This window comes from Heloderma suspectum, chromosome 11 (genome assembly GCF_057233095.1).
Source record: "Heloderma suspectum isolate Gila_16-S chromosome 11, 16-S_ref, whole genome shotgun sequence".
NCBI lineage: Eukaryota > Metazoa > Chordata > Lepidosauria > Squamata > Helodermatidae > Heloderma > Heloderma suspectum.
Genome location: NC_139468.1, coordinates 38,428,201 through 38,452,724, shown reverse-complemented (window position 1 = coordinate 38,452,724; position 24,524 = coordinate 38,428,201). Strand labels below are relative to the sequence as shown.

Below are 24,524 nucleotides of genomic sequence, written 5' to 3'. Positions count from 1 at the left end.
GCTCTGATGTCAGTGGGGCGGTGAATCCACTCTGGCGTTTCAGTCAGAACTCTAAAGGAGCTCTCCAAGGGGCAAAGACACTGGCATCGGACCACCAGCCTCCACTGCAACTACTCCTAGCCAGGCGGGCCAAAGAAAATCCCAAAGGTTGTGCACCTCTGGTTGCCGGGGATAAATAATCAGGGATAGCTATTAATATTGTGCCCTGCTCGTGACCTTTCCAATGGGCTGTCTTGGATTGCAACTCCCATCATTCCCAACCAGCATGACCATTTGCCATGCTTGCTGGGAATGATGGGAATTGCAGTCCATCCATCTATAGGACACCAAGATGGGGAAGGCTGTCTTAAGCCAGCTAAGGAGAGCCAAGGCATCACCCCCCAGAGAAAATGTGTGTTGTGTCCGGCCTATTCCTCTTTATGATGAAAGAAATCCGTTGGGCAATTGAGAGTGCCTCCAGAAAGCTACCCGGTTTACACCTGATACACAGCTTGCAGTATTTTTAAAAAATTAATTTGTCATCTCCCTCCTTCTCCTAAGGCAAGATACAATATGAATGATGATGTACAGGTGGTGGAGGTTCTTGAAGGGATAATAACCTTCCTTTGAATTAACCAGGAGCAGCCCCTGGAAGAGACAAGGATGAAAGGCGAAATGGACTGTTGGCCTGTTCTGGTCTGGCAGTCCCAGCATAATGATAATGCTGTCAGGATATATTTATGTACAAGATCCTGTCTTCTCCCTGCCCCTTCCCAGCAGGCAGGCCTTTCAGATAGGGATGTACAAGAATTTCTTTCCCGTTCACAGACCATGTGAACATGTCCCATTCGCAACCCCAAATGCAAATGTGAGCAGCGATGTAATTCTCGGGAAATGTTTGCTATTTGCAGAATTTGCAGTCACGTTCTTAAGTGCGCACGTCTGAAAATGCATGTTTGTACACATCCCTCCAAAATCTGCATTTTCATGTTTAAATGTATGGGGGGGGGGGATGCACATTTTTGGTTGAGAAAAATTCACATGTTTTAAAATGAGTATTTTTCAATTCGGAAAAATTATGCGCTTTTAATAACGTGAATTTTTCTTGAGCCTCTCTTTCCTTCTCTCACTGTTTCTTCTAGATCTGTCTCTTTAAGGCCTGCTCTGTCCATTCCAGGTTTTATGGAGGTTTTTAAAAAATCTTTTCCATTAAGGGTTTCCCAAGATTCTTCCCCCATCCCTGGCTCCCCTCCCCTCCACGCACATATGCATACCCCCATAGTTTTGTAGAAGGAGATATCCAGCACCTATGAAGGATCACTCCATCCTAGTCTATGACACTTTTGTTTGTTGCTATGGGGAGTTTACTGGCCCTTACCTAAGAATCAATGGGAGAAAATGAATGCAGAGCCTTTGTGATTCTGCTGGTTTGCTTGTATTCTAATCCCCCAATATTTGTGCAACTTTAGTATTCATTTTGAGGTACATTTTGGAAAGATTTAGAAATTCACCAAACAGGGTTTCCAAAGTATCTTGTGTTTTCACTGAAGCCATTGTTAGATTTTGGATGAGCCTGGAGGTAAATCATGTTTACCTCAGGCTGATCAATGCACCTGATCTGGACAGCTGAGTGTATTGGTGAATCTGGGAAAATGTCACAATCACCTTTCTCAGTAATGCAGAAATTATTCCCATGAAGGAGAAGGAGAAATAAAATCTCTGTGTTAACTTCTCAGGGAGAAGGAGTATAAGGGGAATTAATTCATTAATTAGTCACCATTAGTGTAGATGTAAAGTACCAAATAGCTTAAAACAGATAGGTCTCTGTGCCAAAGAACCTACAATCAAAGAGCCTCCTACAAAAAGAAGGAAGGAAGGAAGGAAGAAAGGAAACAGAGCCCTTACTCCAGTTTAATAATCATTCTCGCAGAGAACCCTGGGAACTGTAGTTCCCTGAGCGAAGCTAGGGATTTCAAACAGGCAATTTTCAGCACACCCATGAAACTACAGTTCCCAAGATGCTTTGGAGGAAGCCATGACAGTTAATCTGGTATAATAAACCAATTATAAGTTTGTAGTGCAGATGTGTCTAGAGGCACCTGTGGCAAGAGCAAGCAAATGTAGTTACAGGTTCTCAACCTCTTGAAAGGTTGTCACAGAGAGGAAGGCCAGGATCTCTTCTAGATCATCCCAGAGTGCAGGACACGGAATAATGGGCTCAAGTTACAGGAAGCCAGATTCCGGCTGAACATCAGGAAAAGCTTCCTGACTGTTAGAGCAATACGACAATGGAACCAATCACCTGGGGAGGCGGTGGGCTCTCCTACACTGGAGGCGTTCAAGAGGAGGCTGGACAGCCATCTGTCAGGGATGCTCTGACTTAGATTCCTGCATTGAGCAGGGGGGTGGACTCGATGGCCTTGTAGGCCCCTTCCAACCCTGCTATTCTATGATTAGGGTTTATTTTGGCTGAAGGACTGAGGACCGAAAGTTTAAACCAACAAAAAGATGTGTGTTGGGGCTGAAGTGGAGTGGTTGGAGCATTTGAAGAAAAAGAGGGAGAGTGTTAGAGAAAGCTGACATGTTGTTCCATAGCAAGGGAACATTCAAACATGCATTCTCCCCTTCTGCATTCTAAAATGCTACAGCTCCAAGAGAGGGCTGTACCACCTCCTCTCCTTGAATGTCTAGGAGCAGTTAGATCAAAGGCAGGGCTTCTTGGCTTCCCAGTGGTACGTTCAGTCCTCTAGCCCTCACCCCCCCACCTGGGGCTCTGCCATTATGATGTGCCAGTGCTCCAGTGTTCCCACTCCAAACGTCATGTGATTCTGGCCTGACTGAAAGGTTTGCTTCTTGTGGAGAATTTCATTGTGTGCTCATCTCTGCATGGAGCCCTTTTATTCCCCTAATTTAGTTATGAGCCAAGTTCGCTTCTGAAGTTCCCGTGAGCAATTGCAGAAATACCAGTGGGGGTCCTCCCCACAAGACACGCCCTGTTCACCCTAGCCAGTGTGCTGGAATCAGAAATCCTTGTTCTCTCCCCTCTGTGGGCAGAGAGGCGAAGGGTAGAGAGGGTGGCGGAAGGTCTGTTGAACTGCACAGGTTGGAGACGCAACCCTAGCACCTTATGAAGTTTAACCTGATAGAAACAACAAAAGTCTTGTTAATTCAGCAGACCAGCTTCACACCTTGAAGAGCTCCTTTAGCGTTCTCACTGGTTCTGACTGAAACCCCGAGCGGATTCACTGCCCTACTGTCATCGGAGCTACCCAGCTTCCGCTGCAGCAGACACTCATCAAGTAGTTAAGTTCAGTCTCCTGGTTTTAAATCGGGTTTCAAATCACACTACAGGTGCCCATTAACTTATCAGAGCCTGTGCAAGGATGTTTATCAGTACTACTTTGGTGACTGTAATTATTCTACCTACATCCAAGCTTTAATGTAATCTTCACTGATGTTAGATCAAAGGTAGGTGTGATCCCCTGCCACTGCTCTTCTAAGGGTGCAATCCTATGCATGTTTAGACGAAAAATGTCCTACAATGCTGGGAATTGTGGGACATTTTTCTGTCTAAACACGCATACGCCTGCACCCGAAGAGGACTAAGACCTTATTCAACTCAAATGGTTTATTCCTGCAAGTTATGGATATCACACACCTGATTTTGCCTTCCCCAGAGATGGGCCTAATTTGAACAGAGGCCAGTCTCCTGACTGCCCCCCCCCACTCCCATCCCCCTTATTTGGCTTCAGTAAAACCACAGAAGTCCTCTAGCAACAGCAAAAGACGTGCCTTGACATCACTGGCAGAGATGTTGCTGGAATTCACTGCCATGGCTTTAAAGAGGGCTTCAGCTCCCAAGATAGCACCTGCTATTTAGGAGGAAAGCTTTTACAGACACCAAGTTGCCAAGCTGTGACAACGTGAACGGGTGAGATTTTAAACATTTATGTGTAAGATCTCAAATGTCTCATTGAGACAGGAATATGTGATTACCTTCTCCTTGGCAGGGAAATGAGTTTGGTTTGGACGCCTTCAAAATTAATCCCAGACGAGTGTTTTCCACAAGTCTGAATTTTTTTAATGTCCTTCCCCACACTCCCCACCCCCAGCAGTGGCCGTTCTTCGCACCAGGCTCAGAATGCCTTAAGGGCAGCTGTTGAAATATTGGCACATGGAACCTGAAAGCAAATGTCAGGCATTCTCCTTGTGAAGAATGCTACCATCTAAGAGGATAAGCAACTGAAGGCAAATATTGTGTGTGCTGCTAGCCCTGGGTTTGTCCCTCATTCGGCTTTGAAGGAGCCATGGGCATATGTGCTGAGGAACCCTTGCTCACTGCAAAGGATTCTGGGACATGGGCCACATAGAGTGTTGGTCACACACATCTTGGGCTTCATTGCTGCCCCACACGGGAACTGAGAGTGCACCCCACACTCTCCTGTGGCTGCACATGCTGCATGAGAAAACTAGGAACACGGGCTGAGCTGTCTTTGGGGGCAGACTGGCCAACCGCCATGATTAATGATTCATTGAAGAATCCCTGATAAACTTCTGAGGACACCCTCTGTGCTAAAGACTTGAAAGCAACCATTGTGGTTGACATTTGCTTCTTTGACTTCCTTGGCTTATGCATGCCCCTTGTTTCTCTTGCCTTTCAGCCTCCTTCTCATGTGTTGCTTTCTTCTTTTTTCTCTTTGCCAACCTCCTTTCTCACTGGCCCCTCCTTCCCTCAGCACTTTCAGGTAATTACTGTGGTGCACTGCCTGCTCCTTCGATCACTCTGCCTCCTGATGGGATTATTTAGTAATGATGCCTCGTGTTAGAACGGCAATTAGCAGAGAAAAAACAGAAAGGCAAAACAGAATAAGCATTTACCGGTCCCACATGTACACAGGCTATCTTAGCACAATGAAGGAGACCACACCTTTCTTTAGTGAAGAAAAGAAAACAGTTTTACTCACAGATATTCTTGCATATACAATGCAGGTACAGCATAGAGTTTCAAAAAAAGTTTGCTCAGTCTATTTTGTGTTCCATTACACAGGCAGGAGCGAGACAGCAAACACGTGTGCTCCCAGCAGTGGTGGAGGTCGGGGGGGGGGAGGAAGGGGAGGAGGAAAAGGAATAAATCACAGGAAATGGCTTTGTAGGCTATAGAGATCCTGATGCCAGCTGTGGTCAAAATTCCCATGAACTATCTCACTGCAACACTGCCCCCTTACAGTAACTTGCAGGCGAGGTTGCAATATCCCTAACACGTACCAGGAGCCTTACAGATTCTCTGGGTCTTCTTTCCACTCGATCTCTGAGCTTCCCTGCCTCCTCACCTCACGCACCCCACCGACAGCACAGAGTGCCACCTTGTGTGAGATTTCCACCACCACTTCCAGCAGCACCACCTGCTGCTCCTCCTCCTCCTCCCGACCTCCATTGTCTGGACCAGACCGGATTTGGGCCCTGAGCATGAGATTTTCCACCCCTGCTCTAATGGATGGGCACACAGTTTCAGATTGCAAAGAAAGTAAATTCTACATCTTAAGCCATCCTTAAAGCCAAGATGGATTCTACCCACCTTGGTCTTTAGTGAACAAAGAGGTCCTTCATGCTAATTTATTTATTTACAACATTTATATACCATTCCACATCTAAACAGATTCTGGATTGGTGAACAAAAAAAGATAAAATGATAAAAAGGTAAGAGATAAGATAATTATTTTTAAAAACAGAGTACCAATAAAAACCGTGTCGGGTCAGTCAAGGAAGGCTTCCTGGAATAAAGCGGTTTTCAGGAGGTGCCGGAAACAACAGAGTGTTGGCGCCTACCTGAGCTCCAGAAGGAGGGAGTTCCATAGAAAGGGGGCCGCCACACTGAAGCCTTTTCTCCAGGTGGACTCCAGTCAGGCCACACAGGTCCTTGCGGAAGCACAAGGAGCATGTCTTTTGATGACTTCAGTGACCGGGCAGGTGGATAGGGGAGAAGGTGCCCTCTCGGGTAACCTGATCCCAAGGTATTTAGAGCTTTATAGTACCAAAACCTTAAGCCTGGCCCAGTAGCAAATAGGCAGTTCCCACAGTCCTCTGGGATTTGCTAACAAAAATAATCATATGAAGGCCAACTTCCTCTTCCTGAGGAATCCAAATGGCCCAGTAACTTAGCTCTGCATATTACTGAAAAAGAACTGGGTCTGTGGGAGAAGGGAGAAAAAAAAACCACACTGGGAAAAGATAAACCTGTGAAGTGGCTTTTGCTGTCATCTGCAGCCTCAGGAGGATGGGCAGGCATCTGGCTGAGCCATCAGAGCACGTATCCGTCACTCAACTCCCTGTAGGAAAAAGGGCTGTTTTTGAAAATGGTGCGAGGCTTCAATCATGCAGGAAAAACCTGCATGTGGGTTACATTTTAACCCAGGGCCTGGCTTTTCTAATATGGATGCTCAACAGAAGGGGTTTTGTTTTCGTTTCTTGAAAGAGGAAGCTGCGTTTTTTTCACAATGGGGCAGCTGCTGTTTTGCACGGCATCCAGGCATCAGCCTGTAGGGAAAGGATGAGGCTGAAGTTACTAGTTTCCAGTTCCCTGTTCCTTATTTGCATACAGGCTCCAATCAGAACTCAATCAGTACCCTTCATCAGGAATTAAAGTTTATATGTCCCTGCACCCCAATATGAGCTTTGGACTACCCCATATCATATAATGCCATAGCTAGAGGACTGTTGTCTCTTTCAAGATCCCAAATAATTATCTCCAGCCAATACTGTTGGCTTTGCACAATACTCATCAATGCGTGGTGACCACAGCTGAGAGTTACAAATATGGAACTGAGGATGTGCACCCCAAACTAAGTTTTGGACCACCCCAAATCATACACCCACACCTTCAGGAGATTGTCCACTATGAGAAGGTATACAATTGTGTGTTCATTTGAGTGCAAGACACTGTCAATCATGGTGCCCCCATGGCAATAATTTGGCAATGTATGTAGAAATTCGTCAGAATCTGAGGGTATGTACCCCGCAATAAGCTCTAGAACACACCAAATTGTACACCTCCAGAAAAGTGCCCTCTAAAAGCTTCTGCACCAATGCTTTATTTAGAGACAAGACACTGTCAACTGGGTGTCCTATGGCACTGATAGCCAAAATATGCATACATCACTGGTGGGGAACCTCCAGATCGTGTTGGACTGCAAGTCCCAGCATGGCAAATGGACAAGGATGATAGGAATTGGGGTCTGACAACATCTGGAAGGCCATAGGCTCCCCCCCCTGGAATAAATGAACAAGGAGCAGGCTGTGTGTACCCCAAACAAAGCTTTGGGTCACCCCAAGTCCAACACTCACACCTCGAGGAAAGCATCCTCTGTTAGATGGCATAGAATTGCATCTGACATTGCATGAAGAAGGTTACAGGCTCAATCCAAGGCATCTCCAGCTAGGGCTGGGAAAGACGGACCCCTGTTTGAGACCCTGGGGAGCCATTCCTGCCAGTCAGTGTAGACAAGACTGAGCTAAATGGACTAATGGTCAGTGGAGGCTCCAATGTCAGTGGGTCAGTGAATCCGCTCCAGGTTTCAGCCAGAACCATGCACCTTGGATAACTCCTTTAGAGTTCTCACTGTTTCTGAGCGAAACCTGGAGTGGATTCAGCACCCCACTGACACTGGAGCCACCAGCCTCCACTGCTAATGGTCTGACTTAGTATAAGGCTGCTACCTATTGACATGTTTCCATTACAGCCTTATGCAGAGAATCCAGTAGATGTTCAACTCTTGCTTTTCCCCCAGACTTTGGCAAGCTCTTTACTTTTGGGTCTGTGTGATGCCACAGCTGCCTGTGACCTCCCCAAGAAACTGGTCCGGGTTGCAATGTGTTGTGTCCAACTCGGGGACGATGCTTGCTGGAGATGGTTTCATGTCGCGTTTGTTAAGTGTATGCTTCATGATGTAATCAAGATGTGTTTGCAAAGGTTTCAATTGTGATTAGAGCCCCAGGGCTTGGATGGCTATAAAATGGGGTTAGCCTTTTTTATGGAGGAAGACCCAGATCTGTCTGTGGCTGTGAGCCATGGTAGCTAACGGTATGCCTCTGAAAAGCACAGTTTTTCCCAACCTGGTGCTCTCCAGATGTTTCAGACTACAGTTCCCAGCATCCCTGACCACTGGCTGCTCTGCTTGGGAATAATGGCTGTTTGCAGTCCAACACGAGTCTCAGAGAGCTTCGGCTATTGAGGGGGGGGGGTATAGAAATGAAATGAAATAAAAATAAAATCAATAAGCACATCTGGAGGGTGCCAATTTGGGAAAGGTTGCACTATACAGACAAACTCCTCCGGTTATCTGACTAAAGTGTGAAAATGCATGGCATTTTTCAATTGCACGTTTGGGAATATAGAAACTTTTTTTTAAAAGATGTGCTCCTGTTTGCCATTGTGAACGGGGCAGGCTTGAATGATTTGTGAACTGCTCTGAAATTCCCGTACATCCCTACCCTCCGCAGCACAGAGAGGACCATTTTGACTCTTGAGCAACGCTTTACAAAAAGGCACCCAGTTTATAAATAATGCATTTCCTTTGTCTTGTAGGAATTCTGGAGGGAGAGGTGCCATCAGATCAGCAGTGAACAGTTTACATAGCAGATCTAATAGGTTCGTAAATTAGAGTTGGTGTTCATTTGTTTTTTGCTATTAATCTGCTTCATTCTCTCTCTCTCTCTCTTTCCACTTACCTCCTAGATCAGTTACTTTCTGCTTTTCCTTGTGATTTTTTTTATCGCCCCTCCCCCCACAATTCCTCTACTATCTGAAGTGCAATGATAATTTGGCATTGACAAATAAGTTGCATATTGTGGTGGCATTGAGAGCTACAGAATGGAGGCTTCCGTCTTACCTGTTGTATAACACAGCACGTTGCAAGGAATCAGTGAACGAAACAACTGGATGAGCCCACATCTTCATATAGCACATTGTTAAATGATGGCATTCACAGCCACAACGTGTAGGCATGGCCACCAACTTCTGGAACCTTTAAAAGGGGATTAGACAAATACTTCATGGCGGAGGGGGCTGTCAATGGCTACTAGTCCTGATGGCTATATATTACCTCCAGCATCAGAGGCAGAAAGCCTAGGTACACGGGTTTCTGGGGAACACAAGTGGGAGATAAGAGTGACCACTTTCACATCGCCAAAAAAGAGGACAAAAGAGGGCACAGATTTGCATCAAATTTGCATGTGCTAATTTGCACAGGTAGCTATGCATAGGTAGCTATGCAAATTTAGAAATAATTTAAAATAAAAATACAGTACATCTCACCATAGGAGGTGGGGAGGACACCATGACCAGGTATCCTGCTGCTCAGTTTGCTGTCCTGGTGTGGTTGATAGGCAACTTCAAGGCCCCTTCCTGCTCTTCCTTCTTGAGGTTCTTTACCTTTAAACCAGACTTGGACTGGCCAGCCCTTCAAACAGAGGATGCTTTCCAATAAAGGGCTGTCCTCTGCAAAGTAGGACACACGGCAACCCTAGCAGGAGGGTGATGGTGCACTCATGTCACTCACCCTGCTTCTGGGCTTCCCACAGGCATCTAGTTGGCCACGGTGGGACCAGAACGCTGGACTAGATGGCGTGTTGGCCTGATCCAGCAGGGCTCCTCTTGTGCTCTTATTCCCACATGGAGAGAAGGTCTTTTGTTCTGGGAGTCCACTGCCCCTGTCCTTGGGGGAGGCCCAGTCGCTGCATCTTGGTGTGATTCTGTGCTCTGACCTTGCCACCTTCCAATTATCTTCTGATGGGGACTGACAACCTGTATTATCATCATCGTCATCGAACACTTGTATCTTGTCTTTCTACCTGGAAAGAGGCACTTCCGGTGGTTTATATCGCAAACAATAAAAATAAAATCATTTAAAATATTAAACTGCAAGAAACAGGATACAGCAGACAGATCTATCCAAATGACAGCAGCAAGTAAACCAGCCAAAAGAAACCGGAGCTAAAGGAGGAACCCTGTATTCCAGATGGGTCTGCTAAAAGGGTATGGCAACAGCCTTACGACACTGGTGTTCCTCCCGATAGCACTGTGCCAGTGGTGATATGTCAGCACAACATCACAGTTATACCAGTGCAGCTCTGCTAGTCGGCGGGTATGACAGGAGGAATGGACATTCGTCGAATCCTATACTTCCTCAGTCCCCAGTCCCACCTTGCAGAGAGGGTGGTTTCATGCAGATGATAAACAGCCCAGGGAACGACATGGACCACTATGAGACACTGTAAACCAAAGCCCATGACATCAAGCGGAAGTCTCCCGGCACCGCCTTTTGAAGCCAGCTCTCCAGAAAGGACTGCGGAGCTCAGCAGGACCAACTGGGATGCATATCCTCTCTCTATTTTCCAGCACAGATCATCAAGGTGACCAAAGCTATCTCAGTCCCAAAACCAGGGCAGAAACTAGATTCAAATGGGTCTAGATAACCATTACCATCCAGAATTCCCAAGATTATTCAATCACTCCTATTGCAGAGATGCAGAATCACTACCAGCCCCGAGAGGAGACTGTTTGTTGTGCCTCTGCATGAGGCATGACCAGGACAGTAGGCTTCATAGAAGGCGTGCCCTCTAAGGTATGGAGGCCTTACGCCTACCTACATATCCCTGCACTGAAAAATTATCTCTGTGCACATTTGTATCCCCTTCATGGATCACTGCCTTGTTGTGGCGAAGGGGCTTGCGTAACTCAGTGAAGCCATACGCTATGCCGTGCAGGGCCACCCAAGACGGACAGGTCATGGCAGAGAGTTCTGACAAAATGTGGTCCACTGGAGAAGGAAATGGCAACCCACTCCAGTATTCTTGCCAAGAAAACCCCATGGAACGTATCACAAGACTAAAAGATATGACGCCGGAAGATGAGCCCCTCAGGTCAGAAGGTGTCCAGTATGCTACTGGGGAAGAGCAGAGGGTATTTCCAAGTAGCGCCAGAAAGAGTGAAGTAGCTCGGCCAAACCTGAAAGGACACTCAGCTGTGGATGTGTCTGGTGGTGAAAAGAAAATCCAATGCTGTAAAGAACAATATTGTTTAGGAACCTGGAATGTCAGATCAATGAATCAAGGTAAGCTGGAGGTGGTCAAACATGAGATGGCAAGATTGAACATCGACATCTTGGGAATCAGCTAACTAAAATGGACAGGCATGGGCGAATTTAATTCAGGTGACCATCATATCTACTATTGTGGGCAAGAATCCCTTAGAAGAAATGGAGTAGCACTCGTAGTCAACAAAAGGGTGGGAAAAGCAGTACTGGGGTACAATCTTAAAAATGATAGAATGATCTCAGTACGAATCCAAAGCAAACCATTCAACATCACAGTAATTCAAGTCTATGCCCCAACCACTGAGGCCGAAGAAGCTGAGGTTGATCGGTTCTATGAAGACCTACAACACCTTCTAGAACTAACACCAAAAAAAGATGTCCTCTTCATCATAGGGGATTGGAATGCTAAAGTAGGAAGTCAAGAAATCACCGGGATAACAGGCAGGCATGGCCTTGGTGTACAAAATGAAGCAGGACATAAGCTAATAGAGTTTTGCCAAGAGAACATGCTGATCATAGCAAACACTCTTTTCCAACAGCACAAGAGGCGACTCTACACATGGACGTCACCAGATGGTCAATATCGAAATCAGATTGATTATGTCCTTTGCAGCCAAAGATGGAGAAGCTCCATACAGTCAGTAAAAACAAGACCTGGAGCTGACTGTGGCTCAGATCATGAGCTGCTTCTTGCAAAATTTCGGCTTAAATTGAAGAACGTCGGGAAAACCACTAAACCGTTCAGGTATGACCTAAATCATATCCCTGATGAATATACAGTGGAGGTGAGGAATAGATTTCAGGGATTAGACCTGATAGACAGAGTGCCTGAGGAACTATGGACGGAGGTTCGTAACATTGTTCAGGAGGCAGCAACGAAATCCATCCCAAAGAAAAAGAAATGCAAGAAAGCCAAGTGGCTGTCTGATGAGGCTTTACAAGTAGCTCACGAAAGAAGGGAAGCGAAAAGCAAGGGAGAAAGGGGAAGATATACCCAACTGAATGCAGAGTTCCAGAGAATAGCAAGGAGAGACAAGAAGGCCTTCTTAAATGAACAATGCAAAGAAATCGAGGAAAACAACAGAATGGGAAAGACTAGAGATCTCTTCAAGAAAATTGGAGATCTCAAGGGAACGTTTTGTGCAAAGACGGGCATGATCAAGGACAAAGAAGGCAGGGACCTAACAGAAGCAGATGAGATTAAGAAGAGGTGGCAAGAATACACAGAAGAACTATACAGGAAAGATCTGAATGTCCCTGATAGCCATGATAGTGCGGTCACTGAACTTGAGCCGGACATCCTAGAGAGTGAAGTCAAGTGGGCCTTAGGAAGCATTAGTAACAACAAAGCTAGCGGAGATGACAGTATTCCAGCCGAGCTATTTAAAATCCTAAAAGATGATGCTGTTAAAGTGCTGCATTCAATATGCCAACAAATCTGGAACACTCAACAGTGGCCACAAGACTGGAAAAGGTCAGTTTACATTCCAATTCCAAAGAAGGGCAACGCCAAAGAGTGTTCAAACTACCGCACAATTGCGCTCATTTCACATGCCAGCAAGGTGATGCTCAAAATCCTACAAGCTAGGCTTCAGCAGTATGCGAACCGAGAACTACCGGAAGTACAAGCTGGGTTTAGAAGAGGCAGAGGAACTAGAGATCAAATCGCCAACATTCGCTGCATCATGGAGAAAGCAAGAGAATTCCAGAAAAACGTCTATTTCTGCTTCATTGACTATGCTAAAGCCTTTGATTGTGTGGATCACAACAAACTGTGGCAAATTCTTAAAGTGATGGGAGTACCAGACCACCTTACCTGTCTCCTGAGAAACCTGTACGAGGGTCAAGAAGCAACAGTAAGAACCAGACATGGAACAACCGATTGGTTCAAAATTGGGAAAGGAGTACGACAAGGCTGCATATTGTCACCCTGCTTATTTAACTTATATGCAGAGTACATCATGAGAAATGCCGGGTTGGATGAATCAGAGGTCGGAATTAAGATTGCTGGGAGAATTATCAATAATCTCCGATATGCAGACGATACCACCCTAATGGCAGAAAACGAAGAGGATCTAAAGAGCCTCTTGCTGAGGGTGAAAGAGGAGACTTTAAAAGCTGGTTTGAAACTCAACATTAAAAAAACTAAGATCATGGCATCTGGCCCCATCACTTCCTGGCATATAGAAGGGGAAGAAATGGAAGCAGTGACAGATTTTACTTTCTTGGGCTCCAAGATCACCGCAGACGGTGACTGTAGCCATGAAATTAAAAGACGCTTGCTCCTTGGGAGGAAAGCTATGGCCAACCTAGACAGCATAGTAAGAAGCAGAGACATCACCTTGCCGACAAAGGTCCGTCTAATCAAAGCTATGGTTTTCCCAGTAGTAATGTATGGCTGTGAGAGCTTGGACTATAAGGAAGGCTGAGCGCCGAAGAATTGATGCTTTCCAACTGTGGTGCTGGAGAAGACTCTTACGAGTCCCCTGGACTGCAAGGAGGTCCAATCAGTCCATCCTAAAGGAAATCAACCCTGAGTGCTCATTGGAAGGACAGATAATGAAGCTGAAGCTCCAATATTTTGGCCACCTAATGCGAAGAGAAAACTCCCTGGAAAAGACCCTGATGCTGGGAAAGACTGAAGGCCAAAGGAGAAGGGGACGGCAGAGGATGAGATGGCTAGATAGCATCACGGATGCAATGAATATGAACTTGAGCACGCTCCGGGAGAGAGCGCAGGACAGGAAGGCCTGGCGTGCTATGGTCCATGGGGTCACGAAGAGTCGGACACGACTGAACGACTGAACAACAACAACAATGTGAATTTATTACATAAAACAGTTATAAGATTCCTAACAACTGCAGCTAGATTGTTGATAGCCAGCAAATGGAAATATCTAAAAGGGATCTCGCGTAAAGAAGGGTACAACAAAGTATGGCAGATTGTGTTATTAGAAAAAATTGACAAATAATACTGAATTAGCAAAATGACAAAGGAAAAAAAAGGCCAGTTTTACAGAAGAGTGGTACAGTTTTATTGTTTATACAAATGCAGTGTTCCCTCTTACTACAAAACCCTTTAGTTGTCATAGAACACAAAAAGGTGCTATACATGATTAAAATAACAAATAATCATAGAATCATAGAATAGTAGGGTTGGAAGGGGCCTAGAAGGCCATTGAGTCCAACTCCCTGCTCAATGCAGGAATCCAAGTCACAGCATCCCTGATGGATGGCTGTCCAGCCTCATCTTGAATGCCTCCGGTGTGGGAGGGCCCACCGCCTCCCTAGGGAAAGGGTTCCATTGCCGTGTTGCTCTGACAGTCAGGAAGGTTTTCCTGATGTTCAGCTGGAATCTGGCTTCCTGTCACTTGAGCCCAGTATTCTGTGTCCTGCACTCTGGGATGATCGAGAAGAGATCCTGGCCTTCCTCTCTTTGACAACCTTTCAAGTACTTGAAGAGCGCTATCCTATATTCCCTCAGTCTCTTCTTCTCAAGGCTAAACATGCCCAGTTCTTTCAGTCTCTCCTCGTAGAGCTTTGTTTCCAGTCCCCTGATCATCTTTGTTGCCCTCCTCTGAACCCACTCCAGTTTGTCTGCATCCTTCTAAAATGTGGTGCCCAGAACTGGACACAGTACTCCAGATGAGGCCTAACCAGTGCTGAGTAGAGGGGAACTAGTACTTCCCGGGATTTGGAAGCTGTACTTTTATAAGCATATATGTGGCTAGAGTGTTGGGCTGGGAGCCGGGAGATCCGGGTTCTAGTCCCCACTCAGCCATGGAAGCTCACTGGGTGACTTTGGGCTAGTCACAGACTCTCAGCCCAACCTACCTCACAGGGTTGTTGTGAGGATAAAATGGAGAGGAGGAGGAGAATGTAAGCCGCCTTGGGTTCCTTGCAAGAGGAAAAAAGGCGGGATATAAATGCAATTAATAAATTAAATAAATAAATATTAATGCAGCCCAAAATAGCATTGGCCTTTTTTGCAGCCACATCACATTGTTGGCTGATATTCAGCTTGTGATCTACAACAATTCCAAGATCCTTCTCGCTTGTAGTGTGGTTGAGCCACGTATCCCCCATCTTGTAACTGTGCATTTGGTTTCTTTTTCCTAGGTGCAGAACTTGGCATTTATCCCTATTAAATGTCATTCTGTTGTTTTCTGCCCAGCGCTCCAGCCTATCAAGATCACTTTGAATTTTGTTCCTGTCTTCCAAAGTATTAGCTATCCCGGTCAATTTTGTGTCATCTAAAATTTAATCAACATTCCCTGCACCTCCTCCTCCAAGTCATTAATAAAAACGTTGAAGAGCACTGGGCCCAGGACTGAGCCCTGCGGTACCCCGCTCATTACCTCTCCCCAGTTGTAGAAGATCCCATTGATAAGCACTCTTTGAGTCCGATTCTGTAGCCAACTGTGGATCCACCTGATCGTTGTTTCATCTAGCCCACTTTGAGGTAGTTTGCTTAAAGTGGGGCACTTTGTCGAAAGATTTGCTGAAGTCGTGGTATATTATGTCCACAGCATTCCCACAGTCCACAAGGGAGGTTACCTGATCAAAAAATGAGATCAGATTCGTCTGGCAGGACTTGTTTTTGACAAATCCATGTTGGCTTTGAGTAATCACAGCATTGTTTTCAAGGTGCTTCCAGATGGATTGCTTTATCATCTGCTCCAGAATTTTCCCAGGGATTGATGTCAGACTGACTGGTCTGTAGTTCCCAGGTTCCTCCTTTTTACCCTTTTGGAAGATAAGGACAACATTAGCTCTCCTCCAGTCATCTGGCACTTCACCCGTCCTCCATGATTTCTCAAAGATAATAGACAGTGGTTCTGAGAGTTCTTCTGCCAGTTCCTTTATTACTCTAGGATGCAGTTCATCTGGCCCTGGAGATGTGAACTCATTCAAAGTAATTAGGTGTTCCTTGACCATATGCCTGTCGATCTCAAGTTGCAATCCTGCCCCTTCAGCCTGTACTTCGCCTTTGCCGGGGGTCATAGACCCTCTTTTGGGAGAAGACTGAGCCAAACTAGGAATTGAGCACCTCTTCCTTTTCTTTGTCATCTGCTATCATTTTGCCATCCTTATTTAATAGCTGAACCACCATTTCTTTCCTCTGTCTTTTACTATGCACGTAGCTGAAGAAAGCTTTTTTGTTGCTTTTAGCATCCCTCACTAACCTCAGCTCGTTCTCAGCTTTAGCCTTCCTGACGCCATCCCTGCAATTCTGTGCTACCTGCCTGCACTCTTCCTTTGTTGCGTGGCCTTCTTTCCACTTCCTATATGTGTCCTTTTTTGTTTTCAGGTCATCTCTAAGCTTTTTGTGAAGCCACATTGGCTTCTTCTGTTGTCTTCCACCTTTTCTTCTTGTTGGAATTGTTTGTAATTGTGCGTTGAGAATTTCCTTTTTTAAAAGCTCCCACCCATCTTGGACTCCTTTTCTCGTTAGAGTTGCTTGCCATGGGACCTTACTGATAATTGTTCTGAGTTTATTAAAATCAGCTTTCCTAAAATCCAGGGTACGCATTTGACTACACTCGGCTTTTGCTTCCCTTAGAACCAAGAACTCAAGTACAATATGGTCACTTTCCCCCAGAGTTCCTGTAACTGCTACTTTATCCACTAAGTCGTCTCTGTTGGTTAGGTCAAGGATAGCCGATCCTCTAGTTCCTTCCTCTACTTTCTGTAGGAGGAAGTTATCCGCCACACAAGTCAGGAATTTCCTGGAGGGGCCATGTTGTGCAGAATTTGTCTCCCAACAAGTATCGGGGAAATTGAAGTCCCCCATTACTACTACATCATGCTTCCTTAAAACATTGGCTATTTGCTTTTCAAAAGTTTCATCCTTGTCTTCTCCTTGATTGGGTGGCCGGTAGTAGACTCCGACCACCAGGTTCCTTTTATTCTTTGCTCCATTTATTTTGATCCAGATGCTCTCAATGGGGCTACCAAGCTCATCCTCCTGTATTTCTGTGCAGAGATATGTATTTTTCACATATAGTGCAACCCCACCTCCCTTTCTGTTCCTCCTGTTCTTTTTGAACAAGTTATATCCTTCAATTGCTGTATTCCAGTCATGAGAGTCATCCCACCAAGCCTCAGTTATAACTGTCAAGTCATAATTTCCCTCCTGTATTAAGAGTTCAAGTTCGTTCTGTTTGTTTCCTGTACTCTGGGCATTGGTATATAGACATCGAAGACCATGTGCTTCATAGTCTGGCTTTCTTCCTACATGTTTCTGAAGACTATTACTGGGCGCTAATAGAGCTGTTCTCTTCGTTGTGGTGCATGAGCCTTCGTCCATTGTTACCCCCAACTTTACATCTCCCTTTCCCGTAGGATTCAGTTTAAAGCCCTCCTGATGAAGTTCTTCATGCTGTGGCCAAACACATTCTTCCCAGCCTTTGTGAGGTGCAACCCGTCCCTTGCCAACAGCATATTGCTGTTACTTCTTACATATATAAGAAGATGTGTGTATTAACAAATTGGAACACATATTTTCAAACATTAAAAAATTGCAGCGAAAGTTTAGGTTATATATTTGTTCTTAAGAATAAAATATGTATGCCTTATCATTGTTAATAGCATGGATAACTTGTAAATTATTGTACAATTTATGCATTTGTTGAACAAAGTTGTGCAGACAGATAATATACATGTATTGTAATGGAAATGAAATAAAGGACAGTTAAAATCTTAAAAGAAAAACAATGGGAAAAACAGCACAAAAGCTGAGAAGCCACCAAGTGATCTGTGGCCAGGGCGAAAGGAGCATGGCCAGAGGAAGGGGCAGGGCCATCTGGGGAACCCCAGAGGGCACGATTCGGCCCCCAGGCCTGAAGTTCTGCACCTCTGGCATACAACCATCTTTGTTTGCATAGAATAACCCACAGAGTCAGGTCACACATACATGGTGCGTTGCTTGATTTCTCAGCACTTAGTGAATGGCCAGCAAATGGGTGAACGGACTCCTGAAAAGCATGGTGCATTGGAGGCAACAGCAAAGTTCTCCCGATGGCATTTGGTCTGCAGTGGTTCATTCACACATGCAAGTGACTCAATGCTGCAGTTACTGAGTGACTGGTAGTAAGAACATAAGAAGAGTGTGAACAGAATGCTGGACTAGATGGACCCTTGGTCTGATCTAGCATGGCGCCTTACGTTCTGAAGAGTTCATATTGTCTAGCATTCTGTTCACACAGTCGCCAACCAGCTGCCTGTGGGAAACTCACCAGTAAGACATGATTGCCACAGCACCCTCCCGCTTGCCTTTCCCAGTAACTGGCATTGAGAAACATACTGCCTCTGATACTGGAGGTCGCATATAGCCATCAGGAAGAGTAGCCATTGATAGTCTTCTCCTCCGTGAATTTGTCAAACCCCCAATTAAAGCCATCCAAATTGGTAGCCATCGCGATGTCTTGTGGTAGCGAATAATAGCCAGCTTGCTTCTCTGGAGACTGCTGGCCAGCTGGCACATCACAGCAATTGAGTTGCTGTTGGGAATGATGCTAATGTCTCCTCCCTTCTCTCTCTCCCCTTTCTTCTCCAGAGCTGAAATGGTAATAAATGGCTCTTCATCTCCACCTGTTGTTGACAGAAGTAATGAAAGTATGAAGCACCATGATAGGATGGCCCCATCCAACTGGAGACACAACCAGACACTTTCAGTGAAGATCAGGTACTGCGGAATTACCTATTGAGACAAATCTGAGTCACATCAACAGAAGTTGGTATACAGCCTCCCCAAAACCTCCTAAAGAAGTTCACAGAGCTCATACCCCTAAATGATCATCCAGAAATAAATTCCCAACTCACCTGGGAAATGTTCTCAGGATTCATGAACAGCCCAAACCTGGGGGGAAAAGGAGCAGGTTGGTAAGAGAGGAGCTGGTGTAGCATAAAGTGAGGGTCTCTAATGAAGTGCCCATGGGCACCAATGTGCCTCTGGCCACCTCTCTTGGCGCTCACCAGGTTCCCTGCCCCTCCTGATTTTTAATTTATTTCTTAATTTAAAAGAAATATATAATTGGGAGGCTGGCATGTTACAAAGTGACGTTCTGCTCTCCAGTGCCCTCTTTCTTTACTTGGGTTCCAAAGAGTGGTTTGTGTTTTGGAGCTCAGTCTCCATCTCTGCTTAGGTTCTTGGGCAAGTTACATTTCATTTAGTCTCACCACTTTGCCTTCTGGGAAATTAGTGTTTTGTGACTGGCCATGCCCACCATTGCAAACGTGTTATGAATGGGCAAGACCCTCCCACTGGCAGCCATTTTGTGAATGTTGCTGTGGCATTTCCTCAAAACTCCAGCTGTTCCTACTGACCTGCCAAAATTGGGAACCTCTAGCCTAGAGGCTACATTCTTGGTCCAGATCTCGCCTCTGCAATGACCTCAGGAAGGGGCCTTAGTCAAGCCACTCGCTCTTTCACAGTCCCAGCCCTCAGTCTGCAATATGGAGATCATACTAGTGTTGTGCTGAAACCCCACCTGCCCTTTCACAGCCTCTTTGTTTCCCTGCAAAAGGGGCATTTTTCAGCCTCTTTTGCTGGGTTGCTGAGAAGTTCGGCTAAATTCTCAGTACAGGCTTCAGTGCTTACCTTACTGTAAGAAGGTGGCTGGGGGGGGGGTGCTCACTCTTTCACCATTTCCTCCCCCTGCCCCCCGTTCTGTCCTTGCAGCCTCTCCGGCTGCTTGAGCTTCTTGGAAAGCTCCCTAAATAACTTCAGCAGGCCTTCCTCCCTTGGGGCTTTCAGATCACTACCAACAGTTTGGTATTGTCTACTCTGACTGGCAGCAATGGCTTTCCAGGGTTTCAGGCAGGGATTTTTCCAGCCCTACCTGGAGATGCTGGGGATTGAACCTAAGACTTTCTGCATGCAAAGCGGGGGCTCGACCGACAATGGGTCATGACCAGCGATCTGACTCACGTCACGATGAGGCAGCTTCCTATATTCCTAGATCACAGCTCCATATGCTCAGAACTGCCATATGGGAGTCGAATTAGCAAGCCAGTCTTTGGGAAGGGCTGTAGCTCAGTGGCAGAACGCATGCTTTAAAGGCAAAATGCCCCAGCTTCAGTCCCGGCTCTCTCAGTGGGCTGGGAAAGAGCCCTGCCTAAAACCCTGGAGACCTGCAGCTGGTCAGTGTAGGCCAGGGTTGCCAGAGGCATGATTCCACACGATCGGCTTCACTTTGCTTGCAACTTTGTCGCGATGTTTCCCCAATCGCATCTGCTCCTTTTCCTGTTTCCACAGCCCTTAAAGAACCGGCTTATCATCGCTGCAGCCTGGGGCTCTGTGCTGTTTCCAGTGAGCTCTAATTGAATCATTTTCCTGATGGCTGGGTGGAGTCTGGGTGGAGTCTGGGTTGGGTCTGATGACCTCATCCGTGTTCCCGCCTCCTCCTCTTGCCAATTCCCTGCTCCCTCAACCCCTTCTGCTCCACTCCAATTTCTCACTCTGGCCAGTCTCCTTCCTCCCTTCAAAGCCCTTTTGTTTTTTCCTTTAAGCAAAGTCATGTGTGTAGCACCCCCATCCATAGTGCCCCCCCCCCGTGCCGGCAACCACTTCATGGGGACACCTTCTTCATTAGACCAGGCTTGCTCCCCCACCCACTGTTGTTAGTCTTCCCCCTTATTCTGGCTTCCCAACAACCGTATAAGGTGGGCTAGAAGAAGAGATAGTGGCTGGCTTTCTCTCCCCCACCCCCGTTGTTGTTCTTCCCCCTTATTCTGGCTTCCCGACAACCCTGCAAGGTGGGCTAGGAGAAGAGTTAGCGGCTGGCTGGCTTCCCAATCAAAGGCACTTTTAATACCCATTGAAATCCTAACTTCCAAGCCTTTCTCCTGTGTGGCTGAGAAGGGAGACTTCCTCATCACCTGGGAGGGAAAAAGCCCATCAACCTGGTGAGCGAAAGGGAGAAGAAGCAGTCAGTGAAGTCAGTGGGAGTGGGAGGATCCAAATACATGCACTGAAGGGGATGGGAGACCTTAAGACTGCTACTCTAAATACTTACATTCTCTCCTATGCGTGCCTACTCAGAAGTAGGCATTGAGTGGCATACTCAAATGCCACACAGATTGGCATTTACTCCCAGGAAAGGAAAGCCTTATACCCAATGAGTTTATTCAGAAGTAACACTCCCTAGCACACACCCACACAAAGCAGGACAAAGTGCCTTAATGACTCTCCGTGAAGCCATCTTTGCAGCTCTCCTGATTTCCCTGCCACCACCTTGACTGGGAACTTCATATGGATACCCAGGGTGGGTGGACACTGCACTTGTATGTCAGGGGTGCGTATGTGTGCATCTCTTCATCTCTGCCTGACTGCTCCCTCCAGTATCATCTCCCCCTCTCCTTCACACAGCTGCTTCCAGTTGTGAGCACATCTGTGGGAACTTCCAGCTGGCGACACACCCCCATGGGACCAGCTACATGCCCCATGGGCAGGACTATGATACCAAACCCAGTGTGGATGTGGAAACAGCTCCGTATTGGAGCTGAAGTAAACAGGAAAAGTCAGACCAGTCTCAGAAGAAGCGTTTTTTCTGCGATATGCGGGGCTGGTGCTAAATGACCACGATATCATGGAAACACCGAGACCTCACCACACAGCTAGGTTGGAGCAAATCGCTGGTGGACGCGCACCCCAGATCTCAGCCCTGTGGCCAAATCCAGCCATCTAAGGTTTCCCCAGATGACCACATCCCTTTCCCCCAGCCACCAGTTGTTGCTGGTGTTAAGGAAATATCCAAGGTTGAAGGTTGCTAGGTTGACCAGTCAGGAATTTATTAAAGCACGACACAGCTGTGGGAGTCAGTCGAAACTGAGTCTCACCAAAAAGAGAAAGAAACAGGATGCATTTTCACAGACTGAAAGTTGGAGAACAAAGAAAATACACTATACATGCTCAAGAGCTAATGTAGCTCAGCAACAGTCTTATCAGCACAGCTGCATGCTTATCTTCAGGGATGAGTTACTTTGGTGGACAGGAATGCCCTGCTTATAATGAGCAAGTTACAATTACCTTCTCGTGGTCAGACATATACACATTATCTCAATCCCATCAGGCACCTTGGTTGGTTGCTTGAACCAAACTACTCAAGAGGCCTAGTCAGACTTACCTTCACAGTGGTTTCCTGACTTTTGTGCAGTTCTTTTCCCCACTCTAAAAGGTTGAAATGCCTCTCCTAAGGCTCAGTTACCGACAGTAAGAGCTTGTTATTTTGGCCGACCCCTTTTGCCTTCTGCCCCACCCACCACTAGAACGTGCCCCATGGAGAGCTTCTCTGAAAGGGAATTTGGCCTTTGGGCTGAGAGAGGTTCTGCATCCCTGCAGACAATACTGAGCTAGATGGGCTCAGCCATCCATGCAGGTGAACTAGGCGGTCACCTCAGGTGCCAAGTTAGGCAGGGGGCCAAACTCAAGGGGGGAAATGCCCCCCAAATACATGCGCGTACAGAGGGAATATGAACAAGGCTGTGGAGGTGAGCGAGGTGACGTCAGATACCCTCCTGCTCTGCTGCTGCTCCCAGCTGGAGGCAGGGGGTGAGACGCTCCCCCGAGAGCAGCTACTTCCTTAGCCCTCGGAGAGCTTCCTTAGCCCTTGTTTGCCATGTCGCCCTGTGGTTGCAACCGGGACCCTTCTTTATTTTTATTTTTTTAATTATTTACACATTTCTTGGCCACCTTTAAGGGCAGAAGCGCTCCCAAGGTGGCTTACAGCAATAAAATACATAGAAACAGTTGAAATATCAAAAACGATAAAAACATAAACACAGTAGAATAATAGAATCATAGAATACTAAGGGTTGGAAGGGGCCTATAAGACCATCAAGTCCAGCCCCCTGCTCAGTGCAGGAGTCCAAGTCACAGCATCCCTGACAGATGGCTGTCCAGCCTCATCTTGAATGCCTCCAGTGTGGGAGAGCCCACCACCTCCCTAGGTCATTGGTTCCATTGTCGTATTGCTCCAACAGTCAGGATTTTTTCCCTGATGTTCAGCTGAAATCTGGCTTCTTGTGACTTGAGCCCGTTATTCCGTGTCCTGCACTCTTGGCTGATCAAGAAGAGATCCTGGCCTTCCTCCCTGTGACAACCTTCCAAGTACTTGAAGAACGCTATCCTATCTCCCCTCAGTCTTCTATTCTTAAGGCTAAACATGCCCAGTTCTTTCAGTCTCTCCTCATAGGGCTTTGTTTCCTGTCCCATGATCATCTTTGTTGCCTTCCTCTGAACTCTCTCCAATTTGTCTGCATCCTTCTTCAAGTGTGGTGCCCAGAACTGGACACAGTACTCAAGATGAGGCCTAACCAGTGCTGTGTCAAGGGGAACTAGTACTTCACATGATTTGGAAGCTATACTTCTATGAATGCAGCCCAAAATAGCATTGGCCTTTTTTTGCAGCCACATCACACTGTTGGCTCATATTCAGCTTGTGATCAACAATTCCAAGATCCTTCTCACTCATAGTATGTATGGTTGAACCAAGTATCTCCCATCTTGTAACTGTGCATTTGGTTTCTTTTTCCTAGGTGCAGAACTTGGTATGTATCCCTATTAAATTTCATTCATTCATTGTTTTCTGCCCAGCGCTCCAGTCTATCAAGATCACTTTGAATTTTGTTTCTGTCTTCCAAAGTATTAGCTATCCTGATCAGTTTTGTGTCATCTGCAAATCCGAGAAACATTCCCTGCACCTCCTCATCAAAGTCATTAATAAAAATATTGAAGAGCACTAGATCCCACTGATAAGCACTCTTTGAGTCCAATTCTGTAACCAAGTGTGGATCCACCTGATAGTTGTTTCATCTAGCCCACTTTTAGCTAGTTTGCTAATCAGGATATCATGGGGCACTTTGTCAAATGCTTTGCTGAAGTCAAGATATATTACGTCCACAGCATTCCCACAGTCCACAAGGGAGGTTACCAGATCAAAAAATGAGATCAGATTAGTCTGGCAGGTTCTTGACAAATCCATGTTGGCTTCGAGTAATCACTGCATTGTTTTCAAGGTGCTTACTTACTGATCGCTTTATAATCTTCTCCAGAATTTTCCCAGGGATTGATGTCAGTAAACTAGCAATAAAAAACAACAATAAAGGCCAAGAATAAAACCCCAGCAACAACAATGTCAATAACAGCAACAACAGCAGCCATATCAAGAGAAGGCCATGATAAAATAATAAGTTTTCAAGGCCGTCTGAAAAGCCTCCAATGACAGGGCATGACAGACTTCCAACGGCAACTTGTTCCACAGGTGTGGGGCCTCTGCAGAGAAGACCCTCTTCTTCCAGGGACTTCCTTTGGGCATTGTGGATGGGACTTCTGTTCCTTCACAGGGTGGATAGCTGTGCTCATCTCCTGTGCTGTTTTTATCAGACCCCCTGTGCTGACACAGTGCTTAGTAAAAAAAACAAAAACACACACAAAACCATTTTGGGCATCTT

The 24,524-nt window shown here is 46.1% G+C and overlaps 1 protein-coding gene across 2 annotated transcripts in view; it reads left to right on the top strand.

The window, feature by feature from the left end:
• ST8SIA2 (ST8 alpha-N-acetyl-neuraminide alpha-2,8-sialyltransferase 2) overlaps positions 1 to 24,524 on the top strand; it is a 47,305-nt gene that overhangs the window by 4,971 nt on the left and 17,810 nt on the right. For both annotated transcript variants that reach the window (XR_014785415.1, XM_084817436.1), the window contains exons 2-3: positions 8,561 to 8,623; positions 18,628 to 18,756. Coding sequence is in view for 1 of the 2 variants with exons in the window: in XM_084817436.1 (XP_084673562.1) it covers positions 8,561 to 8,623; positions 18,628 to 18,756 (192 nt within the window). In the remaining variant the exon portion in view is untranslated. The remainder of the gene's footprint in view (positions 1 to 8,560; positions 8,624 to 18,627; positions 18,757 to 24,524) is intronic.